The sequence below is a fragment of the Taurulus bubalis genome (assembly GCF_910589615.1).
Source record: "Taurulus bubalis genome assembly, chromosome: 17".
NCBI classification, from domain to species: Eukaryota; Metazoa; Chordata; class Actinopteri; order Perciformes; family Cottidae; genus Taurulus; species Taurulus bubalis.
The window spans coordinates 3,347,554-3,375,382 of record NC_136605.1 but is presented as its reverse complement, the minus strand read 5'-3'; the positions used below and the strand labels follow the sequence as shown (position 1 = coordinate 3,375,382).

General features: G+C 42.8%; 1 protein-coding gene across 1 annotated transcript; it reads left to right on the top strand.

Annotated features, from left to right (window-relative positions):
- Window positions 1-307: 307 nt before the first annotated feature.
- On the top strand, window positions 308-22,350 carry LOC306750030 (TANK-binding kinase 1-binding protein 1-like; the record flags this gene model as incomplete). Its single annotated transcript, XM_079233407.1, has 13 exons — window positions 308-372; window positions 13,065-13,290; window positions 13,465-13,596; window positions 14,311-14,415; window positions 14,520-14,670; window positions 15,476-15,669; window positions 17,202-17,263; window positions 17,341-17,447; window positions 19,799-19,983; window positions 20,074-20,364; window positions 20,697-20,777; window positions 20,850-21,077; window positions 22,222-22,350. 13 exons carry the CDS (start codon window positions 308-310, stop codon window positions 22,348-22,350), a joined length of 1,956 nt encoding a protein of 651 aa, XP_079089533.1.
- Window positions 22,351-27,829: the final 5,479 nt, after the last annotated feature.

Sequence of the window (27,829 nt, the reverse complement as noted above, 5' to 3'; positions counted from 1 at the left end):
TATATATATATATATATATATATATATATACATATATATATATATATTACACACTACACATCTCATGTTCTCCAATGAATATATTCTCGAAACAAAAGGTTCAGGAAAATAGAAAAATAAAAAAAGGATGTGAGCTGCATTTTCCTCTGATGAAAATCTCACCCTCCCTTTTCTCGTTGGTCTGTCAGAGGGGAGGGGAGGGGCTGGGGGGTACACACACACACACACACACACACACACACACACACACACACACACACACACACACACACACACACACACACACACACACACACACACTCTGCTGATGTCAGACTCCAGTCATGTCGACCCTCCTCAGCACCATCATCTTCATGGCTTTTCTACAGAGACGTAAGTAAATACAATAATGACAATAATAAAAACGGCTCCACCGTCGCGTGTAACTTCTACGATTCTCCCCCGTTCAGAGTCATTTACCGGTAAAAACAAAACGAGCTCTCGCTGTTTCTGAGCGGGTCGGACTGGATGTTTTGGCTGCGCAGCGGCGGATGCTGTAAGGAACATTAGAAGGATGTCAGGTTGTTGGAGAGAACGTGTCACCAGCTGATGGAACCTCCTCTGTCCTGCAGAACGTTCTAGTGCACGGTGTTCCGAGGCTTCGGGCTCATCCTGCGGACGGACGGTGGAACCTTTGCGTTCAGCAGCGAGGCTTTCAACAAAAGCTCATTAATGTCGATGCTGGATGCACGTGTTGCGTTCAGGTGTTGTCGTTTTTTTTCTTCTGGAACACATCTACGCATCTAATATGTGGAAATTATTATTTTTATTTTTTTTGTACCGTCATGTAACTTGGAAAGAGAAGGAAAGGCATGCTTCCAATGTGACAGCGTACATCCCAGTAGCCGGTGTGTGCTTGTTGTTGTAGGCTGTTGGCATATCTTCTGCTCCGTAGGTCTCTCGAAAAGATAATTACCAGACCTTGTTTGAAAAAATATGTATAAATATATTCATTTCTGGTCCAAACCAGCTGAATGACAACATATTCAGTCAGCTGAATGAAAAAGAAAAGAAAAATTAAGTGGTGTTTTGTTTCCTATCCAAGTAGCTTGCTCGTGGCCATCTTTGTATTGCTTTGAAAAGAGGAGCAACTTGGTAAACAGAATAACATTTTATTTTTTAATCACTGAAATGATCAATAATTGCCATTATCTAGATGGTTAGAAAAAACATGGAGATTCTGGAAAGTAGTTCAGTGTTTTCAAACGACATTGGCGGCCACCAAAGATGCCTATGACCATGTTTATGATTGAGTGATTGCCTCCGTACAGCTCTCAACATGGAGACAGCTGAGCCACAGGCTAACCGCTAACAGCCCACAGCGCTAACGGCTAACTGTGCAAACAGCAGCAACAGTGCTGACAGAGAAAACAGTGTTTACGGGGTAACTGGAAGGCCTCCATGACGCCGCCGCCGTCAGTTGAAGCGACGTCATCAGATTTAACCGCCGTGTGGGAGCGAAGGACAATGAGCTAACCAGTGGAGGCTAGCTAGGATTACTACTCACACACAGAGAGACTGACTTCCTTCTCTGCCTTGGTCAACGTTACCCGGAGTTTGCTGATATATTAACGCTGTGAATCCAGTGTAGACGTTTAATCTTTTAGGGAAACCTGTTCCCTGTTCTCTGACGAGTGGCGAGAATTTCAGTAATAACTGCCAGTGCCCTCGCGGATTTAGCCCAAAGTTTTGCCTCTCCTGTTTGTGTCGCAGAGCTAAGCATCAGATACTCTAAACAAATGACAACCAGAAACTCTTAACCAACACTTACCGCTGCGTTGATTGCATCCTTTAAATGCTATTCTAACCATCTGCACGAAACATGAGTCCTTCTTTTGCAAAATAAACATATTTCTTATCTGTTTCTTATGTTGCACTGCATTTTTGTAGTCTATAAAAAATGGCAACCAGATATTACATCTCCTTGCTCAATTTGTACAACATGAACCAAGAAAAAAAATGAATAGATTTCTATTGATATATGTTGATGGTTCTTCCAATATTTCGTAATTCCAAAGAAAACGATGCCTTAATATTTTTGTTTGTGTTTCCAAACAAACAATATATTCATTTTGTTTTCATCCTGCAGCAGACCTTTCCCTCCAGATGGCTAGAGTCTTTGAGGGGTTCTGGAAATAGCGTCAGTACAAAGTGTTGTTAAACCCCTTCTGCGGTTTTAAGCTTGCCAGGTGTTTATGAAAAATAGCAACACTTAAACTTAAATGATAAGAGCTATGATTGTTACCTATTCCTGTGGCCCTGTCTTGTAGAGGAGTCTTGTGTCAACATATTAAACGTATATTCACTTGATATTGTGCTGACATGGTGCATATTCCTATTTATATATTTGCGTCTTAAATAAAATGATAATCTAGTAAACCAGAAGGTGGTAAACCTTCTTCACACTGCCTTCCTACTGGGTTGTCTCTGGCTCTGGGTGAAACACATCAAAATAGCCATGTGTCCCTTGTGTGAACTGTACATTAATGGTAGGGTGGGAGGACCGGGAGGGTCCAACACAGTCTCACAGCATTTTGTGAAATACTCACAAATTGGCTTTTTTTTTTTTTTAGAACGACATTACGTTACAAAAGTTAGGGTTTAGTTAGCAAACCCACCTAGTTAGGTTTAGTTAAAACATTGTGTTGGGGCTTATAATATCTACGTACACTACAGTGTATAGGAAAACCGAACGTTTTAGGCAACAAAACCATAACATTGTCGAACACGGGTCTCATGGCTGAAACGTCCTGTGCTTGTTGGACTATTTCCCAACTAGCCAATGAGGGCCCCATGATTTGGATTAGTTTATTCCCCAGATCCCCTTGAGTTAATTTTGTGTTTACCTCTGTTGTATTTGATCCAGTAATCATCCCCCAGGCCTAGAGTAAAATTTCTTAAATTACATTTAATTTAGCTGACGCTTTTATCCAAAGTGACTTACAACAGAGGAGGCCCGGGTTCGGATCCTGGTCTGGGCAGCCCCTCTGCATGTTCTCCTGGGATCGGCTCTGCGACTTACAACACATTCATAGGCACAGTTACAATTTCGGGTTAAGTGTCTTGCCCAAGGACACATCAACATAAGGTAGCGGAGCCAGGGATTGAATCACCTTCTGATTGAAGGACGACCTGCTCACCATCGAGCCACAGTTGGCTTACCTTGTCAATGACAAAAACTTTCAATTCTTTTTTACAGCTTTGACCAAGTGTTTAATACAATAGCATTGGGGCAACAGAGGGATGTTACATAGAGCGTGGGGAAAAGTTGATCCGGCTTTCTGAAACAGAAGTTCTTGAAAAAGATGGAATTATTGAATTAAGTTTGGTTGGATGCGGTCCTGGTTGGGTTAGTTTTACAATCAGTCTGCTGGACTGAAACAATACTTTTTCTTCATCGTTAGTCCAGGGCAGTTATCACATTTAAATGTACCGTCCGTGTGAATCTGCGCCCCGTATCCTTTTCAGTCAGAAATCCTGACTATTGTTCAGGTGGATGTTCTTATTAAAATTAATCTGCTGTCAGTGAGCTTCACATCACAGGCTATTCAGGCTCTTCTAGCTAATAGCCGGAGGTTGTTGGGTCCTGATGGAGTGAAGGAAAGACCAGCAGACACCACTCCGAGCTGGAAAGACTACTTTTCCATCTCTGCATGCGTTTAAAAAAACATAGAAATTAATCTCTCGGCCTATTTTTAATTGCAGTTATTATATGCTAGAATTGAACATCAGTCAATTTTGTTTGTTGTTATTCCATTATTATCATGTATTATCTTATGTTATGTATCATGTGCTTATGGAATATTTAACTTTTACTGCCAAAACAGGAAAAGGAAGTATATTGCCTCAGAGAGCTTTACAATCTGTACGCATACGACATCCTCTGTCCCGGGACCTCACATGAAAAACCGAAAAAAACAAAACAAAGAAGGGCAGAAAGCTTCGGGAGAGCAACAGAGGAGGATCCCTCTCCCCGGATGGACAGAAGCAAAAGATGTCATGTGACCAGAATGAGCAACGCAACAGAGTTACAGCACATTACAAACTACAAAAAGTTACAGCAAAAGTGGATATAGTAGAATAATAATGATAATAACAGCAGTAATGGTAAATGCAATATTATTAGGAATGCAACTATTAATAATAATGATAATAGCTGTAAGTGTCGGGCAGGACCAGAGTCCAGATAAAACCACGATCCATGTAAACCTGTGAGGAGAGAAAGCTCAAGAAGTAAAAGAAGTAGAGTTATTAATGTGCATTAATGCTGCATGAATTCACACAGAAGGAAATACTAAGAATCATATACGTGATAGGACTGATTTGTTACACCAGGACAATGCCGTGGGCCACCAGTGTAGTATTTATAAACTAAATAAGCAGTGAACCAACGTGCACAGTAGCAGACTGGATCAGATATGATTTTAATGAAACGGAGCGTTAGCTTGGACCTTAATGCGCTCTCTTCATCCCCGTCTGCTCCGTCAGTGACCTGGTCTGTCTGCTGTCTGTCCACGTCTGTGATTAAATAGGAGTCAGAGAAAAGACTTGAGGCAGCGGCCTCGTGACCAATGCTGCTCCTATGTTTGTGCACCGATTGATTAATGGGACGTCTGTGAGTCACCGTCTTCTCAGATATTCTCTAGCGGCTGTGGAAGCTCGGTTCAGCTGACCAAGCCGCTTCTCAAGTATTTAAAGACATTCTGAAACGCTCCACGCTCCAGCTGGCGATGCCACACCCGTGTCCCCAATGGCAGCCATGTTGGAGGTCCATAGCTCATTGCATTGAGCAGCTCTTTAGGTTCTGTTGGTTTTGGGCTGAACCGTTTCTGTACTGAGAGCTTCTGTCAGGAAGAGCCACAAAAGCGCCCAGCAACAGCCTTGACAACGACATATTGATTGACACACAAATCATTGTTGAATGCAGGCGTCTTCATCATGATTATTATTTTAACTGTGGTGAAAAATGGGACAATTTGGTTGTGAATGTTGAAAACCTGGACATTTGAATGTTTTAGTGATATTTGTAGAGACTCGGGACATCCAGCTTGAAACCGGGACAAACCGGGATGTCTGGTCATTGTAACTTAGCTACAGCCCACCACTGCTAGCCCAAAATAGGCTACGAGAGCATACATTTCTTTACAGCCACTTCATTTTGCTCTCAAAGTGCACCAGATTGATGCATTTAACTGTAAAATGTGCAACATTTTCTTCCAGGGGACCATGACTTCCCTGTGGGAAACACTGATGTATGTAAATGATGTAAGTAACTCAATGTGCGGACAGCAGTATCGCTGAAGCGGTACTCAGAAAATCTGTCCAGCGGTGGCAGCTCTGCCATCTGTATGGTTTTGCTCGCAGCCAATCACCGCAAGCGTTCTTTGATTTCATGTGACGCGGGATTGGTCCGCTGCCGCAGCAGCTATATACATAAATATATATATCTTTATTTAGCTACAACCTTACCGTCTGTGATGCGGTGAAGTCAAGCGCGTCGCATTTCAGGGAGTTGGCAGTTCAGCGCGCCGAGGTTCCACCAACACATTGGAGAGTCCAGCTATACTGATGCGTCTGATGTATAGATAAATGGTGGTGGTAGCATATTACGCAACTTTCCATTCACATGATGGGTATTGAATGGAGTAAAAGAAAATGATCAAATATAATACTCTATTAATATTGGGTTCACTTTAAGAGTATTGGTATTGTAATTTTCTCTCTCCTCTGATTCTTTAGTCTGTCAATCGTAAATTGCGTCAAAAAATTTGGCAAAAAATATACAGTAACTTTGAGTTTAGCGTCGAGTTCGGATCTCAAATTTGCCATTACCCTTTAGGTTCTGTTCCGTTAAGGTGGAGACCCGTTTGGGTCTTCGCTTTAGGCCCCAACTCTAGCAGCTAGTAGATCGGTTAGCATGACGAGTAGTCACATGTTAATATTAACGTGATTCATTTACCTGAATTAGCACGCTAGCTGGTTGATATATGGTCCCAGTTGACTGGGCCACAATTCAAGGGACCTTTGGGTGCCTAAGAAGTGAATAGAAACTTAGTATTGCAATAAAATGCATATCTTCATAAAGGCACTGCTCAGTTCAGTTGGCTAAAATAATCATAATAGCACAACTGGTCTGACTCTCTTTGCCCCCAAATTCATCTTGATTTTTCAGAGGCTGAAACTTGCCCGTCATTCCTGCTCACTACACTCTCCTCTCCGTCTGTAAAACTAAAACTAGCCGAAGGTGGGTGGTCTGCTCAATCATTCTCCGGTGCAGCAGCTGGATAAAGTCCAAGAGGGCCAAGAGAAGCAGAGAGCTTTTGCTTCACGTGCAGAACTGCTTGTTGAAGAAGGTATAGTGAGATAAAGAGGGTTGGAGGGCAGGTTTTAAATTGGTATGTGTGTGTACATGAGTGGGGGGAGAGGGCAGAGGATCACCTGCACCAGTACAAAGTAATACATAAAGCGAAGTAGAATATGAAAAAGCATCAGTTTCAATCGCTAACATTTGCAGTAGTATGGGTAGTTTTGCCCCCTATTCTTTAATTATTTAACCAACTTATCTTAACTTAAGACATTATTCTTTCCATCACAAGTATTTAGGAGAGTTCCGACTGACCTGCATATTACATATAAAACTCTGAGTTTTTTTAAGGGTGCTTTTATCGAGCCATCATTCTGTCTGTTTTGATGGAACTCTGGTGCCGTTTGCCAGTAGTGATTGCAGTACTTGTACTCCGGTGTGGACCAAACACAACCGGCCCAGGACTGTTTCAAAGTGAACCCCGGGGCGGTTCGATTGCAGTGAAAACATTACCAGACCCAATTGCGAATGTGAACCAAAACCCACGGGGTTACGGGGTTACGGGGTTACGGGGTTACGGGGTTACGGGGTTACGGGGTTACGGGGTTACGGGGTATCTGCCTGAGCGTTCGTTGAGACGGACACAGGTGGAGGACAGGTTAACATGACTGGGAGAGGCTTGACTTGGATTTCTGCAGAAGGTTGTTTGCTCAAAATCTGGGCCAAAGAGAACGCACAGAATATGCTCAATAGAGTCCACAAAAAACTGTGACCTTCATAAAGTCACTCGAGAAACAGTCAAAGTGAAAAAACATTGACAGCAATATCTGAGAGTCTGCCATTCCCTGCATAGAAGTGGAAGCTCTCGAAAAACATAAACTCTCTCCTTCGCACACGCGCCACAGCAAATATTTCGTTGTCTTCAGTCGCCGTCAATTGTGCTCTGTGTAACCGGAAAGAAAGCAAATCAAGAGTATCAATTTCACTCTGATTCGGACGAGCCCAACGGACTTTGAGAGCGCCCTAAGACCCAACGCCACCTGAACGCAACCGTAACCGGCGTGGCCCAAAAAGCCTGAACGCACCCTGAACCCACCAGCAGGACTCTGACTTGTTTGTATGGGTTGCACTAGAAGGATAAACTCTGTATTTTAAAGAGGCGATGACAAATAGGATCCTATTAACACACTTTAAATGTTTTTGAAGGATTTTTAATGCTCAGGGAAATAAATGCTGTCATCGTAAGTCACATGACTACAGAAAATACTCTTAAAGACCTCATTTTCAATACCTCCCTCATCCTTTCCCCCTCTCTCTCTCTCTCTCCCTCGCTTTATGCCACATTCTATCCTCCTCAGTTTTCTATTTCCAGCTCTCATCTCTCTGTGTCTTCGTCACCCTCATTTTAAGTCTCCCTTTGTCTCCCTCTTCCTCCCTCCACCCATGAATTAGCCTTCAGCTGTGCTCAGATATGGCGCCATGTCCTCGAGGACTCTCTCTCTCTCTCTCTCTCTCTCTCTCTCTCTCCCTCATCTCCACTTTGCTTTTATCACGATGGAGCGTCTTTCTTTCTTGATGCAAAGCAAATACGTTTATTTTTTCTTAAAAGCTTCGTCCTCCGAAACAATAATGGTCGAGCTGGTGTTAGATTCCAAAGTTAAATACTGTGTCAATGTTTACCTGCAGCGTGTGTCACAAACAGCACAATCTGGAGTTCAAAGCTTTTTGCATCAGTTATTAAAACTACAAAGCCCTTCCTGCTGGACTGTGACAGATAGTCTGAATGCTGATTTGCTGCTGCTGGCAATGGTGTTTGACAATTTGGGGAATATTGAGGTGTATAAGGATTAATTGTACATAACATCAATTGAGTGAAACTCATGACCACTGAATTATGACTATGTACTATTTCCTGCAGCACCTTCTCAAGGTGAAATGCTGTCAGATTTAGCAGGATCACTCAGGCTTAGTATTCCACCTTTCAGCTGAATTGTGTTGAAACCATAGACTGTATATCCGTTAGTTTGTGGACTACGGTTTTGAAGTCTTGTGTTGGTCATTTTGGTCATATAAGTGATAGGACTGTATTGTTGTCATCTTTTTGCAACCAGAGTAGACCAGACCTGGTAGCAGCAGCGACCTGTCAATCACAGTAAGCCCGCCCTAAATCATACCCTGCTTTATCCAAATGGAACATAATTTACTAAATGAACATCATGCTGTATTGAAGAAGACTTAAAAGAGTAGAGTCATTTTCTATACAACCAGAGGAGTCGCCCCCTGATGGACAGTAGAGAGAAAGCAATTTTTAAGACACTTCTGCATTGGCCTCCATCGACAGAACCGAAGGTTGCTGCCTGATTTTATCACACCCTCCATGTCCCTACAGCTTCACCAAATAACTTACATTGATAAGAAGTGAAAGGTAATTGGTCGTCCCATTGCAACATCAGCATGCTGCAGCAGATACGCCTCTGCAATGGGCATACATGGAAACTGGATTTTGAGAGCAATTTTCATGTCAAGGACCTTCAAAATAGATGAACAATAGACCACAGACCATGGATATAGAGACGTTGTGCCCTGTGCTTTGCCCTGCATGTTATAGCCTACAGATAATAATACTAGACATATTGTGGTTCAGTGGTGCATCTGCGGTCCAGGCTTTACAGCACACAGCCCATGGATATATTATAAGGTCGTAACAGTGATGAATTAAAGCCAAGAAGGACTTTTCTCTAACTTTGGAAATGTTCTCCAGCCTTAACGGATACAGCTGCATTCAGAGTTTCATAAAAATAGTGCTCCGTAAGCTGAGCTTCATGTGTAAAATTAGATTTGAGAGCACACATTATTAGTTTCGAGAGCACTATTTTTTTTTTCCTCCCCCATGATGCTTTTCACAGGGGTGTAGTCGAAAGTTAAATTGTGGTTAGGCTCTGAATAAAAAGTGGACGGGCCACGCAATTAATTTACAGATTGTTGGTCTGGACCTTTGGCTCCACTACGGTCACAGTACAAAGAGGTTAACGTTGTGAATTCATTTATTTTTTTATTTTCGTATTACAAAATGACCATTTCCGCCATCCACCATGGAAATAACCATAATTCCACAAAAGTCGGAATATCCCCCCCGTGTCTGGGTTCATGATGTTATCCGTAGCCACACACAGCTCGGTAGATTTCAGCAACTTCTCCAGGAACACTGTCTGAATGACAGCCGCTTCAAGCCCTACTTCAGGCGGACCAGCAGCCAGTTTGATTCAACAATGACGGGACGGCAGTGATGACGGGACGGCAGTGATGACGGGCGGAGCTTCTCAACGCTGATTGGTTTTAGCAACTCAGCGTCACTTCGCATCGCCCGCCGGAAATTCTCGTTGTTCCCAACCATTCGCGTCTGTGCATTGACTTTGCATGTAATCGACCAACGCTTTTGGTGTGACTGTAGCATTACAGTTCATGATGAAGAGCCATTTTAAATGTGCTTTGTAAAAGGTCACATGGCGGTGCTAGCTACCTCACAATGGGATCCATTCTTGTTTAACCCCATGGCTACTAAATCTGACCAAAATTCATTCGATTGTCCTTCAGCCAAACTGGATTGTTCTGTAGTCACAGAAACATTTGGGAGTCTTAGCATTTCTTCATTTGACCCGAAAAACATGACTTACTCATAAAATATATATTTATATTTTTGATATCCAATCCAGTAAATGAAACTAAACATTATTTCAGCATCATAGCTACGTGGTCAACATGGATGCAATCACTGCACTCAATATGATGAGGCGGTCCACTGCCTTTTGAGTTTGACCGCGGGGGATTGTGGGTAAAGCGGACCGCTAGTCCATTAATAAATGAAACGACCATGTGATGAAGACATATGGCCCTGCTCTGATCTGCCCTTGGCTGAAGCTGTGTGTGTGTGAGAGAGTGTGTGTGTGTGTGTGTGTGTGTCTCTGTGTGTGTGTGTGTGTGTGTGTGTGCGCGTGTGTGTGTGTGTATATATGTGCGTACTCCTATAATAAAAAGTCAACAGAACTGAGAGGGAGATACAGAGAAAGAGGTGGATAAATAGAAGATAGACGCAAGCAGTGTGTGGGCTGAGTGTGAGTGTATGTGTGTGTGTGTGTGTGTGTGTGTGTGTGTGTGTGTGTGTGTGTGTGTGTGTGTGTGCGTGTGTGTGTGGGCTGTACGAGTGGGAGTTATCTACAGAGAGGGAGAGAGGGAGAGAGGCTGCTACTGCAGCTGCCTTTTGGCTACACACACAGACACACAGACACACAGACACACACACACACACACACACACACACACACACACACACACACACACACACACACACACACACACACACACACACACACAGCGTATTAGTAATGTAATAGTGAGAGAGAGTTTTGTGTGTCGCTCTTCAGTTGAGCTGATCACAACAGTGTCAGTTTGATTCTTCTGTTTTCAGTGCTCTGTCTTCACCTTTAACCAAGTCTCCGGCCTCAGAACAGAATCTGCACTGTGAGGTCATGTACGCAACAAAATATGTAACGTCTCAGGCCTTCCAAAAGAACCTTCAAATAACATTTATTAAAAGCAGGATCCGTGCACAGTAGGCGGCCAGAAAACCATGTCTTTGAAACTTAATTATGCACATTTTCAATATTTATAAATGGGGCAACCTGTTGAAAAACATAAAGAATAAAGAATCCAACTCAACAATAACGTTATGCTGCCTTCATATGGAATTAGGCAGATGGTAAACGGCAAGCCAGATATGAAGTTAGTGGATGAGAGCAGCATGGTACAATTAGAATATAGATAAAAGGTACACGGCATTGCTGTCTAGATATTTTAACAACCAACACAAAATGTCACAAAACTTGTTCAGGTTCAGTAAAAAACATTTGGGGCTTAAAATGACTACGAAATTGAAATAAAACCTAAATTAAACATGAATACTTGCCAACTGCAGTCTCCTGTGTGAAAGCCCTGAGTTTTATTTTTTACATAATCTGACCTCAGAATAATAAAGATGGACGTGCACTGCGCCTTATATGGTCACACAAGTACCGAGTGTTTTACTTAATTAACGATTACATGTCAGTACACACACATAAATACTATACAGAAGGCCCCATAGGAACATTTTCAAGCTAGTTCGTAACTCCGCCTTTTACTCGTCATTGCTGTCTACGCTCACAAGCTAGCAGGCATGCTAGTGAGCGAGCTACACGTTCAGAACAACGCGTGTGACTTTGTGCCGAGTCGCACTTTGTGAGAGAGAGATCCCAGAAACTATAACGCAATAATCCTCAATAGATATGTATACACCTAAAGAAAACCTTCCTTTACAACCAACACATCACCTTTTCTTTGTCCATTTCTTTTAGCAAAACGCAAAAGAAGCTTCTGTACAGATTTCTCCAAATTTTACATAATATTTTCAACCATTCTTTGCATCATTATATCTGACAATAAGTGTAAAAGCATGAATAACATGTTAATTTGTCACCATTGGACTATCTTAGCAGTTTGTTTATTCACCGGTTTATCCTGACTGACTGTTAGCTGTAGCTTTTTAGCAACACACGCACCAGCTTGAGTGACAGCTCAGCTTGTGACGCAGCTCGTAGCCGACGAAGAACTCCGGTTCTCTCTGCACTCTTTCTCCGAACCCTCGTGTTCTCCTCTTGTCTCTGTGTGTTTGTGCAGTAGAGGCAGAGAGCCTCAGGATAAAACGCTTCACTCAAGCGGTAACATTTGTAACTCATGTGGACATGTCTGCGCCTCAGTTAGCTAGCATCCACCAGCGCTAAAATGAGTTGAGTCAACACACGTCTTGGCATTATGTGCACTTGCTGCCTCTAAAATTCTCTTCTCATTCCGTCTGAACACGGCTTAAGAGGTTTCATGGTGCACAACATCTCACTTCAACTTAATTTATTCTGTTTTATAAAAAAATATATGCGTCATTAGATGATTATGAAACACAGCGTACTGTACAATGCTGTGAAGGAAGTGACTGCGTGAATCCGGGCTCAAATATGAATGTACTGCAGACGTTCCATCCTGCTCAGATCTTCTCCACATGAGGTCTTGCAGACACACACACACACACACACACACACACACACACACACACACACACACACACACACACACACACACACACACACACACACACACACACTAAACATTTCTGTTGGCAAGCAAATGGACAGTGATGCCCAAGAGTAAAACAGAACCAATCATCCGTATTGATCCCATCTTTTGCAGGTAGAGTTTTAGAAATAAACTCTTCCTATTTTTTGCTGCGAGGGATCAGTATTCTGCCGTAACCGTGGAAACCGCCAGTGAGAAACGGGCCATGGGGAAAAAAAAGGATGTACTTTACGGCAGCAGATGGGAAACAGCAAAGCTTTGGCTTGCAGACTCAGTGGGGCCCTGGCAGCATTTTGAACACACACACACTCACACACACACACACACACTCATACACACAACAAACAAACAAACAAACACAGACACACTCGACTATCACCTCTGCCAGGACGTGGGGCTCAACAGATTTGCCATTATTGCCCCCGCTGTGTGAGGTGGAGGGTGTAAAGCGACTCACTGAGCCGACATGGCCACGAGCCTCTTGTCAATGAGCCCAAAGAGTTTTCCGCACTACGTTTCCCAGAGACCAACCACAACCGTTTCTCCCCCTCTCCCGCAGCTATCTGATGATGGATCTATTCCGCAGAGGAGAGCTGGGGCTGCTGGGCGGAGGAGAGGGGCTGAGGGACGACGTGGGCATCAGCTGGCCGGCCCATCGGCTGCCGGAGGACATGTACCCGGCGTCAGGGTTGGCCCTGGCCGCCGCCTACCATGACATCAAGACCCGGCTGGCGAGTCTGGAGAGGGAGAACAGCAGCATCAAGAGGAAGCTCAAACACTACGAGGTCAAGGCGGAGAGCGACACACACACACACACACACACACACACACACACACACACACACACACACACACACACACACACACATAGAGCACAATAATAGGATTAGATAATACAGTAAGGCTTTCATTATGTGTGAATGCATTCTTTTCTGGAAAGTTAATCTCCTCTCCTGCAGTTTCCTATGGTCAGTGAGTTTGGAGAGGAGAGGATACTGTGCCGTTCCTGTGAGCCCATCATCAAGGACACCAGTGTAATCCAATCAGAGACCACCAACCTGCAGCAGAGGATCAACTCTCTCACTCAGGAGGTACGCTGCAGAAATGTAGTCTCCATGAGACTGAAGGAAGGATATATATATATATATATATATATATATACATATATATATATATATATATATATATATATATATATATATATATATATATATATATATGTATATATATATATATATGTGCCTTTTGACCATCCTTAAACCTTTATGGCATGTTGAATCACACAACGTATACGAAGGCCGTGTATTGGCAAGAATCTTGCAATACAATACAGGGTTGCGATTCGATATATCCTGTGTGTATCGCGATACTGGAAGCAAGGTGATTGCCATACTGTGTGGAATTGACAGTCATCGGTCTTTTATGTCTGAGAAAGCATTCGAAAAAAATACAATAATTACATATATATATATATGAATAGACAAAGACAAAACAAAACAGCTGAGCAAACATAACAAAGCTACGATTTTACGGTCAGGTGTGGCAGTAAAACGATCCTGAGACATCAGGCCTGACTTAACATCACTTTCCTAACTTTGTAAAAACGAATTGTAACAAATAAATACATTTTAATTTACTGAATTGTTAATTATTATTAAAATTATACATTAATCACCAATTAAAACAATCATTCAAGGGTGAACCTTTTTAATAGAGCAACAATTTAGTCAAAACTTAAAACAGGAATTAAAATTCCAGTATATAATGTGTCTCTGACTTTCTCTCCCTAACCTCTCCTGTCTCAGCTCCAGAAGAGCAAGGAGAGAGAGGAGAGGTTGGAGGAAGTCATCCAGGCTTATGAGAAGATTCACTTGGAGAAAAGCAATGTCCAACGAGACCTGGACAAGATGGTACACACACACACACACTTTACACCACACCGTTTCCCCGTAATAATGTTCTACATACAAGCGTTGAGCAGCAACTGTGAGCTTGGCGTGTGCGTTTGTGTCAGACGACTCTAGCGGAGCAGCACGTGGAGCAGATCTGCAGTCTGGAGTCGGCCCTCCGGCAGAGAGACGCCTCCGTCCAGAAGCTCAGCGCTCAACTCCGCGGCAAAGACACGCTTCAGTCTCAGCTCCACGCCAGCCTGGGCGTACCCAGAGGTTTGGATTACCAGTAGGCACGAATAGATTATGGTGGCAGTATTACAATTAATAAAAGTAGTAGCAGAAATCCATACCACTCATAAGTAGTAACTATATAAGAGATTGTATATAAGAAATGGATTACAGCCATCGACAAGCAACAGAAGTTACGTAGAGACGCTGTGTATTTCTGTGGTAGCGTCGGTGATCTGTCAATCACCTCGTAGCCCCGCCCTAAAGCATCCCCTGCTTTATGGTCTGTTTGACTCTAAATGAACATCATGCTGTATTGAAGAAGACTTGAGGCTACAGATTGAACATACACTCATGTTTACAATGTTTACTGAGGGAATAAATCAAGAGAGAAGTAGGGTCATTTATATAGACTTCTATACAACCAGAGGAGTCGCCCCCTGGTGGTCAGTAGAGAGAAGTTCAAGACACTTATCAAAAAAAGAAAAGAAAGAGGTTAAGGCCAAAAGGTCCCCATCCTCACCTGCTGATCCATGTAAAAAACACAGAAATAAAGAAACAGCAGTGTTCTGGTATTGTGTAGAATTAGCTATTCCGAGGGTTGAATAAGATAAGGAAGATCACACTCTTATTTTATTGAAACATAACCATGTCCAGCTGTTTTGCTACAATGAATACCGGGATTAGACATATACATACTCCACAGTGGATGTACTAGTTGTGAATGGGGCTTTTTTAACATATGATATCGTGGTATTTGCTCCTGACTTCACATTCTATGAATTAATTTGCATTGGAATGGAAATGTTCCAATTGTATGCTTAGCAACTTGATGTCTGCCTTTCCTCAGAGGGCCGCGGGCCGACCCTGCAGAGCTCCCGCAGTCTGGACGCCCTGTCCGACCTGAAGCTGCAGCGGCTGGAGGCCGAGCTGGACGGGGCCCGGCACCAGGCCGAGGCGGCCGGTCGGAGGGAGACGGCGCTGAGGGCCGAGCTCCAGAGGCTGCAGCAGGAGGTGGCCCAGCTACGGGGAGCGCAGAGAAAGGTAAGCCGCTGCCTCAAGGACTGGATGTCTCTGTGATATCAAAGCTTTACCTCAACCGCGGGCGCCACACTCGGCCCACTCCGTCACATTTCAGGGGCTTCAATTCATAGCTAAGTGGTTTTCAACACAAAATACAATGGAAGTGAAATTAGTTGATGTTGTAGTCATTGATTGGTTAGAAATTTGGCAACAAATGAGGAACTATACTGTAGAATAAGACCATTCATTCAAGAAAAAGAAATCGAGGGAAATGCTAGAAAATAAAAACCACACCAAACTATTTGCTAAAGATGTCTGTCAGATTCTGTGCGGTTGTGTTTTGCGTTGTGTGGTTGTGTGGTTGTGTTCAGCTCTTCAGAGCCGCTTTCAGTTCAGCACCAAGAAGAGTTGGTAGAATAGTCACTACTCAAAGTTGCATTAAATTAAATGTTAATAAAATTGTACATTTCCCCAAGTTTCACATCTCTCCAAATGGCTTTAAATAAAAAGATGCCAGTGGGTGCAAATCTAAACGTGTATGTTGAGAATGAAAGTTCATTATTGACCTTGGAAGTAGTACTTTGTCATGGTCCTTTTAGTTGAATGTTGGAGCTTTAATACATATATATATATATATATATATATATATATATATATATATATATATATATATATAGATCAACCTACAACCGACTCATACAGTGGAAAGTCCTCGAGGGCCAATACTGGAGGTTGGGTACGTTTGAACACGTTTAGCAGATACAAACCATTTCAAACCGTATGTTTCACTTGTCGTGCAGAGGATCTGTTGCTCCATGGTCAGCTACTAAAACCTGCTGAATGTCCAGTTTGGGCTCGACAGACTTTCTTCTCTAGCTCCAATATGGAAAGCCAGAAGTGACAGTAAATGCTTCTATTTTCAAAAGATTGATGTTAAAAACATTGCTTTTTGCTCCGTTTATAACAAAAAAAGCAAATCTTTTTACACCACTCTATATATGAATTTTAAATTGCTCCTTTTTCTTTTTTCCTTTATTTTGCACAATTCAAACAATAAAATAAAAAATCATAACAGAAAATGAATATCACAGTGCAGGAAGAGACAAAAAGCCAACTGGGCTTATTTGAAGCCTCCACCTATATAATATTAAAAATGTTACAAAATGACATTGAAAAATGACATTAAAATATGTCAACGAGCCCAAAGTTTCTGTAACCAATCGGTCAGAGTAAAGCCAGACCAAAGCAGTGCTGCAAGTGTCGGTCTTTGCTAGAATGTGATCTGGGATATCTTTGTGAAATGCACAGTATTTAGAGAATTAAATAGGAATAAACAAAGAGCGTGTGAAAGTAGAGGCGTTTAACGGTACTTTAAGCTTTCCATCCAACTCAAGCCTGAGCAGAGACAGAAAGATGGTTTGGTGCTGTACATACATAAAATCCATGAGTAAAAATAGTTGCAGAGTATTTGGACCACATGTAGAAGCAAATCAATAGAAATGTCTTCAGACGAGTGCTGCTGCTCTAACCTCCGCTGTGTCTCTCAGTCACAGGACTTGTCCCAACACTGTGAGCACTGCGACGTAGAGTGGATAAAGAAAGCCGGGGACGAGCAGTGAGTCTCATTCTCAAATCAGTCCATAGTATTTGTCATTTATGTGCATTTATTCAGTCGCTGTCTTTGCGTTGCAGGGTGAACCTAGCGTTAGCCTACACCGAGCTAACGGAGGAGCTGAGCCGCGTGCGAAACCTGGCGGTGAAACAGAGTGACCTTCTGCGACATGTCTCACAGGAGCCCGGTAGGCCTTCGTGCTATCGCTACACAGTGTAACTAGTCTAATGTTTCAGAGACAGATGTGGTGAGAGTTTGACCCGCTTGAAAGGTCACTGACTGGGGGTCAGGGGTTTGTCATCTTTATTGCGTGTATTCAACAGAAGGATTGGCCGCTTTTGTGGCCGGTACAACTGCACAAAATGGAAATAGTGTAATTCTCAAAGCACCCACAATGCTAACTTTTTGCTGCTGTGCTCTTTGCACGTATTTAAATGAGTTATATGCAGACGTTTGGTGGAGAAATTGGCCCATTCTCCACGCAAACGAGCCTCATCGTAGAAAAACAAGACATGCAGTCAAAGTAAAATAATATCCAGGGAGTTGGTGGTAAACTAATAAGGAGTGTCTGCTCAAACTCACTTACTTTGTGGTGCAGTGACAGGATGCAATGACAGCTGTGACATGGAAAATTAATGAATAGCGCTCGCCTACACGCCACTTTTCTAAATACATGAGAGAAAAAACTAATTGTACAGACACAATTACCGTTTTATGCAGCTTTGATTAATCAGAAACTCATTTTATTGATACAGTTTTTCCTTCCCGTCATCTCACCGGCGGGAACGCTGCAGCTTTTTAATAACCTCAAACAAATGTAATTAATATTTTCCTGATTAATGATGGATTATTTTTACCCACAACATTTTTAAAACATTATTAGTCCGGGTCGGGTCGCGATGGCAGCAGGTCCAGCAGGCCGACCCAGGCAACGTTTACCAACTCATGCTGGGGGATCCTGAGGCGTTCTGGTCTCCTACCAGTTCAATTCCAATTAATTTAATTGAATGTAACGTGTTGGGTGACCAAAATGTAACAGCCATGGTAAGTGTGTTCCTCTGTAACATGGTGACCACAGCTGCAGCCAAAGCCATAATCACAGCAAAGCCCACCTGAAGCCACCAGCTAGAGCCACATGCAAACCCACGACCACAGCTGTAATAATTAGCCTCCGCTAGTGATCTTAGCATGGTGTGGCCGAGTGACCTTCAGTGACCATCATGCGTCTTCATCAACCTTAAAGTTGGCAAAGCGTGAGCATCGCTCTCAACACACTAGCTAACATAAAGTAAGCTAACCGTGTGGTAGCTGACATAAAGCTACCACACGGCTATTTAGCCAGTTGAACTTTACGCGGTGTCAACATGAGGTTAATTCACTGTTCCGTTGATATCGTTGCAAAACCTTTACCTCGTATAACTGTTTTGAATCCGGCCCATAGATTATAAGAAATGGACGTAGTGACTGCTTGAAGCCTTGGGTTTGGTGATTTCGGCGTCGCCATCTTGGATTACAGCGGTCGACATGTTGTTTGTTTTGCAACTAATGAACGGAAGTTAGGCGTAGAGACACCGTGTATGTCTGTGGTAGCGTCAGTGACCTGTCAATCACCTTGTAGCCCCGCCCTAAAGCATCCCCTGCTTTATGGTCTGTTTGACTCTAAATGACCATCATTTACTAAATGAACATCATGCTGTATTGAAGAAGACTTGAAACTAGAGATTGAGACATAAACTCATGTTTACACAGTTTACTGAGGGAATAAATCAAGAGAGAAGTAGAGTCATTTATATAGACTTCTATACAACCAGAGGAGTCGCCCCCTGGTGGTCAGTAGAGAGAATGCAGGTTCTAAGACACTTCCACATTGACTTCCATCTGCAGAACTGGAGTTTGCCGCCGGGTCATGACTAGAGACTGCAGCTACCGCCGGAGCACACCAGTTACATCTGATGCTAGACAGAAATAATCCCAGTGAAGAGTCTGTATTCACATGCCAGTGTCCTCATGACCTCCAGATCAGTAATTGCCATGTTTCTTCATTCCCAGGCAGCTTCTGGAGAAGTTTACAAGTTATGCTGCGTTCACACCAAAAGCGTTGCGAATTTGACGCACGAGTAGATTACATAAAGTCAATGCACAGACGCGAATGGTTGCGAATAAGCAAATTTTGCAAATTCCGCTTTTGACGTGCCGGCAATTCGCGCGAAAAATGTGCGTGTTGTAAGCCAATCAGTGTTGAGAAGCTCCGCCCGTCATCACCGCCGTCTTGCCGTTGCTGAATCAAACTGCTGCTGCTCCGCCTGAAGTAGCGCTGGTATGCACCATGGAGTTTGATGTTCCGACGAAGCAGAACTAGTGTTTTTTTCCATGGTGGATGGCGGAAACGGTAACTGTTTTTTATTCGCAGCGCGTTTGGTGTGAACGCAGCCTTGTTGTCGAGCGAGTAAACTGACGCGAGTATTCTCAACGCTTTTGATGTGAACGCAGCATTACAATCCTTTTACGATGCTCTCTCGTTCTCTCCTCCTCCCCCAGTCTCTCGTCCGGCCCCGGCTCCTAAGCGTCTTTCTCCCCCCTCCCCCCAGCGCCCCTCCTCTGACCGGCTCCTCCCCACCTCCTCCCCTCCGCTCTCCACCAGCGGCGGCCCCGCCTCCTACTCCCATCAGCCAACCTGCAGCCGCCTACGAGCGAAGTTCCAGGGTCGCCGCAGTTACTCGGAGGTGAGGAGTTAAGACGGAGTTTGTTGGAGCGAAACTTCAGATTTACTGCAGACAGCTCCTTTGACCTTTCAAACTCCTTTTCCCCCACAGGTGTCCGACCCGTCCGGCATCCACAGGCCCTCGGCGTGGCTGATGAGGGACCCGGTGTCCACCCTCCCAAAGCCCAGGCCCCTCCTGGGGGAGAAGCAGGGATACGGACAAAGCAAAGCTCAGCTCCGCACCTCCTTGGTGGGCCTGGTCAGACCGGCCTCGGCTCACGGGGCCGGAGGCGAGCGAGGAGGAGGAGGAGGAGGAGGAGGAGGAGGAGGAGAGAGGGGTGGTAGTCTGAGCAGCAGTCCACATCACTGTGCTCTGGACCTGGGCTTCCCTCTGGCTTCTGAGGTGAGACTGAGCTCAAGTCAGTGACTTTTGGGGCTGCAGTCAACCAAAGACTGAAATTCAACCTTTTTAATCAAAAAATAAACAAGAATCTGCATGTTGTTAAACTTAACGTAATCTTAAACTATGAATGAACTTCCCATATTCAAAAGCACATCAGCATGTTGGGACTGTAGATAAATATAAAGTACCAAAAGAGATTGTGAGCTGAGGTTGCATGTGACGTGAGCCTCCGTGTGCAGAACACACACACACACACACACACACTGCGTGTCACACACTGTTCTAGTCCTGTAAACTGCAGCAGTAATGCTCACGCCCCTCCTCTCATTCAGGGACATCACTTCCGCCGCCTTGAGAACCCGCCTGAGCCCGCCCCGCTGGTGACACCGCCGCAGTCCTCTGAGGACGAAGAGGTGAGGAAGACGACAACGCCGTGCGTGGCTTTTAAAAGCCGGGTTCACTCATTTCTTTTGTGTGATGTACAGGACGTATGTACGTATCTGTCGCCGGCCACCAGCCCGCCTCGGACTCTCGGCGTGATTGGGATTGGCTCGTCGTCGCCTAGGGAACCGCCCCTGCACCACTCATTCTCGTCTCCTAGGAAACAGCCCCACCGTCCCTCCTTCTCGTCCCCCGAGGGCCCCGCCACCCTCTCCTGCCATCTGCCTCCCTACATGACCAGCGAGCACGCTCAGTCGTGGCCTTCCATCAACGTGAGGAGAAACACCGACGAGCATAAAAGAAACCTTGTGGAGACGATAAAATAATAATAATAATAATATTCACTCTATTTTTAGTTTCAGCAACCAAAGGCTGATTGATGCCAGAGTGAAAACCACTTTTAAAAGTTGAGCCCTGTATATTTAGAAAACTGTATCACTTTACATATCAGAGGTGAAAACGATTTTATTTGTTATTTAAAGCTGCGTTAATGGGCACTGACATAATATCACCTTTTATGTATCTTTAACAATGAAAACACATCTTTGATCCATGTCGTTCATGACTGGACTTTTTAAAAACAAACCTATTTTTAGGCCCTTTCCTCGAAAATGTCATACCCAAATTAAAAAGGGTGCATCTCTGCAACCACTAGGGATATTTGAATAATGTTGGTGTTATAATAAAAAGGTACACGTGAGATTGTGTTCAGATCTGTAAATATCAGTCTATATGTTGCTGGTTAAGAGTAAATGAAGATGACACACAGAGAAAATGAAAAGATTTCAGGTCCGCCTATAAAGAAATCTCTTTCATGATGATTATTTCTTTGAAATGATGCAGCTGTAAGGTCCAACTCTAACACACATCATAGCTCAATATGTGAACATTCTCTAACACACATCATAGCTCAATGTGTGAACATTCTCTAAAACACATCATAGCAACATATGTGAACATTCTCTCTGCAAAGGTTGACTTTGATAAAGTGAAGCAGAACGCAGTGGAGAGGTCTCCAAAATTAGCATTTGCACACATCTGTGACATTTGAATTGTACCAAACCATATATTTCACTTGTATATCACTTATGGTGTTCAATACATGCAAATACAGCAGTTTGCGGCTTTTTTTCTTCATAAAACAATATGATTTACAGTTTTATATAACAAAAAAAACAAGGTTAGTAAAAGGTTTTAAAAGGTTAGTGGTAAAGCGATGCATTTTGATTTCAGTATCCTTTAAAGGTTACTCTGCGTGAAACATGACAGCTATTGCATTTTATAAAGCTAAAAACAAACAAACTGGTTAATAAGGATTTTTTTAAATAATTTCTTCGCAACTTTGAACAAATTGTCATCCTTTGCTGGCCTCCAAAGCTCTGAGGTGATAACTAAAATGACATTCCCTCTCTGTAGTTGTGGATGGAGTCAGAAGAGAGTGCAGTCCGGAGCTGTCCTCTGTGTCAGCTGACCTTCCCGACCGGTTACCCTGACGACGCCCTCATCAAACACATCGACTCCCACTTGGAGAACAGCAAGATCTGATTTCTTTTTTTCTTCTATCAAGCATTTTACACCCATTGTCACCTGAGATGGAGCCCAGGCCATCTTGATTGTTTCATCCAGAGAGCCTGCATGCTTCTTTCTATGAGCCACAGTCTCCTGGTCCAGATGTGGGATCAAACCAGCGACCTTCCAGTTACAGAAGTTAGTTTTTCTACCCTCCAGGCTCAAGACTTAATTTGATCTACAAGTTGTCTTTATTTTTTATTATATTTTATTTCCTAACAGCTCCCACAAAGCCCCATATCATCTATTCTTTATCAAATAGTGTTTTTTTTCTTCTTCTTTCACAACCAAACTCACTCGAACACCAACTTCATTTGTACATAGATAAGAGCAGATGTGGCATAAACAATAGTGCTGCATCTCCTGGACACACGCTGGTCTGAGAGCAGTCGAGGACGTCAGGAGACGAGCTGTCAATCATCTGACGATCTGTCAATCATCTGACACCTGCAAAGTTAGGAGCAGCTGACTGTCACTGCTCTGGTGTCGGTTTGTGGAGAATCCAATTTAAATCAAAATGTCTGGACCTGCAATAAACTATTGTGAGATAAAATGGTTTAAAAAAATAGTCTGCAGAAGTAATTTTGTTGGTAACAGACTCTTGTATGGATGTGATTACAGAGTGAACACTATAACGTCTAGAGGTCGGATAGCAAACTTCAGACCTCCAGAACAAGGACAGCTAAAAAGAAAAAAAAGGATGCGGACAAGAGAGCGGACTTCCAAAACCAACTATGTGAACTCAAGAGTGTGACAGACGAGGTCGTTTAAAGTTACTACGGGGAACTTTGAACTGGTAATGAAACCGTCTCAATGTAAAACCACAGACTGTTAGAAGAAGTGGACGTAGTCATGGTGACCCGTTGGTTTGGTGGACTGCCGCAATTTCGCTGTCGCCATCTGTGATTACAGCCGATGCCATTGTTTTTTTTTCGTTACGAAGAACAGAAGTTACTATGTTTGGAATGCGGAGCAGTGACGTATACTGTAGCCCCGCCCTAAAGCATCCTCCACTTTATGGTCTGTTTGACTCTAAATGACCATCATTTACTAAATGAACATCATGCTGTATTGAAGAAGACTTGAAACTAGAGATTGAGACATAAACTCATGTTTACAATGTTTACTGAGGGAATAAATCAAGAGAGAAGTAGAGCCATTTTCTCACAGACTTCTATACAATCAGAGGAGTCGCCCCCTGGTGGACAGGAGAGAGAATGCAGGTTTAAGACACTTTCTCATTGGCTTTACTCGACAGAACCGGAGGTTGCCGCCTGAGCAAAAGGGATTCCTCTGTATGAACTACGTAAAGTACGAGGACATCAGCGAGGAAATTGTTTGTTGGTTGTTTCTTTCGTTGTTTTTAATGCTCGTCATCGCCGCCAGTGGGTCCAATTCCAGCGAAATCATGCAGGTTCACCAGAAACTCAGCTCAAACTCCAGCGGGACCTCAGGCAGCGACCAGACCTGCGACCTTTGACTCTGCAGTAACGAACGTGGCTCCGGCGAGGAGCAGAGCTTCACATGCCGACCCCGACGCCAGGACCAGGACCAGGGCTGCATGGCGCAGACCGTCAGGCCCTGCTGCAGTAAAATGAGAAGTTTCCTAAACAGACTCTGGTGTTCGGGAAAGGTACGGCTTTTGTCCACAGGGGCCGCCGAAATCCACACAAGGAAAGTTCCTCATAGTAGCTTTAATGAAAAAATAAAGCAAACGCAAAAAAAAGCACCTACTGCCATATTTTGGACTGGGAAAGAAAGTGCCTTGGTTTAACCACAACCTTTATTTTGAAAAGGCAGAGATCTATGGAAACCATTTGAGTTGAAAAAAGAGTAAGAATATATCTGTTTTATTATGAAATGTTCTTTTCCACATAATTGTAACTTTTTATTTTATGATTATGACTTATTACTTTGTGATTATGGCAATATTTTGTAAATTGAGATATCTCATATCCATTTATTAAGATCAAGATTTCTTTCATTGTCAAGTTTTTTTACCCTCATAATTATGAGAAATTCTCTCATAATCATGAGAATTGTGATTACTAATTGTTGAAGGCTTTTCTGGTTAATAATCATGTGAAAGTATCACATAATTATGATAATACTTTGTCAGTTTCACTCTTATAATTATGAGATAGTAGCTTTAATTGTAGGAAAAGTAGACTTAGAATGTATGAGGTATCTCATGAGTCTGATTTAGTTTCTAATTATATACATTTTGGAATTCATAATTATGAGAAACTATTAATGTAATTTATGAATTATCCAGTAATTATGACTGTATGATAATATCTGATCATTGTGATGTCTTATAGTTATGTGGAAATGATGACATACAAAGAAAGAAGAGAACTCTGACTTATATCCAATGATCTCATAATTCTGATGGATTTTCATTATTATGGAAACATTTAGTTGAGTCTCATTTCAAATAAATATTCATGAGATTATTGTTTAACATAACTAAATGTTTAACATATCTCATAATAAATAAGAAGAATACGCTACTAAAGCCATAACTATGAAAAACAAAGTATATTTATGACATTTTATCGCATGATTAGAGGTAGTAGTCACAATTATACTTTATTTTTTTGTATTCATGAGAAACTGTTAATGACTTAGTCCAGAATGGAAAAAAAGCCGATCATCCAACTTGGAAATGAAATGTTGCAACATGACATGTTTTTATAATCCAGTGTGATGTTACATTTTATTCCATACTCACACGTTTATGTATTTGATATTGCTCTGCAGGTTTCCCATGGCACAAAGAGAAAAGAGTTAAACCAAGAGAAGCATCCCACTGGTCATTACTGAGCTGGCTAGACCTGGACTCAGTTTGAGATTTCTTTCCCGACCCACAGATGTTATTGTTTCTAAAAAGCCACACGCATTGAGCAAAAAAAGAAAAAAACAAGATAATCTGATATTAATCCAGCAAAAAATAATCTTCATAATAACTACAGGACAGAAGGGATTTCATACATTTGGTTCTTGTTCAGCTGGATTTACAGAATAATAACGAGCAAGTGGTCGCTGCCTTGCTCAAGGACACACACACACACACACACACGCACACACACACACACACACACACACACACACACACACACACACGCACACACACACAGTTATTAAACCAAGCCAGAGGCGCTGCATGAAGCCATTAGAAATCGGTGGGAGGACAGAGTTTACTAAAATATTCAAGCCAAAGGTTTATTTTCAGGGTTTTCCCAGAGCTTTCAACCATATAGCATGTCATTTCAAGCTTGTGCGATGTAATGGAGGGATTTGATCCGCTGATGATGACCATGTGATAGGAATAAACGATTGAGGGGAAAAGAAAGGTGATAAGTGGTTTCATAGTTATTTCATTATTATTATTATTATTCATTTTTTCTGTTGCTTCATTGAAACAGAGATTGTTATGGAATTTCATTTTTGGTTCTCACAAATGCATTTAATTCAGACTGGAGCTAAACGCTAACTTCAGCATGCTAACATGCTCTTAACGAGCTCGATATGATTTATTTCTTCCAATCACCTCCATTGTGTCGAGATGGAAGCAGAAATCTCGGAGACGGCTCCACAGATTTAGTTAACTTATTTTAGAGTGTGATCTGAACACGGTTGTGTGAAACAAACACACACTCGCCTCCACAAAACCAAACCGCATTACTTAAAGGAACAGTGGTGTCACATTTAGAGGGATCTTTTGGAAGTCTCTTAAAGGGACAGCGGCTAAAACGGAGCGTTCCAGACAGAGAGGGAATACAGACATTTTCAGACAGACAGTATGAGAAAAACAGTGAGTTTTTTATTTTATTTTTTTACATTAAAGCAGGTTAACATCTTCTAGTAGAAACCCAAAAATACAAGTATAACCTAAACATTATTGTGATTCGTCCCCTCTAAAATCAGACGCTCTGTGCTTGATTGAATGCCTCAGTGTGGCGCTAGAGAGACAACATCTGCAAAGAAAGTGGGTGGGATGCTGGTCCCATGGCCCACTGGTGTACATCACATGTGTACAATATCCCTCTTACTATTCTGATATACACTCACCTAAAGGATTATTAGGAACACCATACTAATACTGTGTTTGACCCCCTTTCACCTTCAGAACTGCCTTAATTCTACGTGGCATTGATTCAACAAGGTGCTAAAAGCATTCTTTAGAAATGTTGGCCCATATTGATAGGATAGCATCTTGCAGTTGATGGAGATTTGTGGGATGCACATCCAGGGCACGAAGCTCCTGTTCCACCACATCCCAAAGATGCTCTATTGGGTTGAGATCTGGTGACTGTGGGGCCATTTTAGTACAGTGAACTCATTGTCATGGTCAAGAAACCAATTAGAAATGATTGGAGCTTTGTGACATGGTGCATTATCCTGCTGGAAGTAGCCATCAGAGGATGGGTACATGGTGGCCATAAAGGGATGGACATGGTCAGTAACAATGCTCAGGTAGGCCGTGGCATTTAAACGATACCCAATTGGCACTACGGGGCCTAAAGTGTGCCAAGAAAACATCCCCCACACCATTACACCACCACCAGCCTGCACAGTGGTAACAAGGCATGATGGATCCATGTTCTCATTCTGTTTACGCCAAATTCTGACTCTACCATCTGAATGTCTCAACAGAAATCAAGACTCATCAGACCAGGCAACATTTTTCCAGTCTTCAACTGTCCAATTTTGGTGAGCTCTTGCAAATTGTAGCCTCTTGTTCCTATTTGTAGTGGAGATGAGTGGTACCCGGTGGGGTCTTCTGCTGTTGTAGCCCATCCGCCTCAAGGTTGTGCGTGTTGTGGCTTCACAAATGCTTTGCTGCATACCTCGGTTGTAACGAGTGGTTATTTCAGTCAAAGTTGCGCTTGAATCAGTCGGCCCATTCTCCTCTGACCTTTAGCATCAACAAGGCATTTTTGCCCACAGGATACTGGATGTTTTTCCCTTTTCACACCATTCTTTGTAAACCCGAGAAATGGTTGTGCGTGAAAATCCCAGTAACTGAGCAGATTGTGAAATACTCAGACCGGCCCGTCTGGCACCAACAACCATGCCACGCTCAAAATTGCTTAAATCCCCTTTCTTTCCCATTCTGACATTCAGTTTGGAGTTCAGGAGATTGTCTTGACCAGGACCACACCCCTAAATGCATTGAAGCAACTGCCATGTGATTGGTTGATTAGATAATTGCATTAATGAGAAATTGAACAGGTGTTTCTAATAATCCTTTAGGTGAGTGTATGTACCTACAGTACAAATAGCAAAGTTGTGAGCTATAAAATGAATGTAGTGAAACTGTTTGAATCTTTGAACTTGAACCCTGTGAAGCTCGTTGGAAAGTGAAGACTCTTGGGGTCGAGGATGTTTAAGAGCTAGCGGTTAACTTTAGGTGTTGTGTATCCGCCTCTCTCTTCACCAAAGGCTCCAT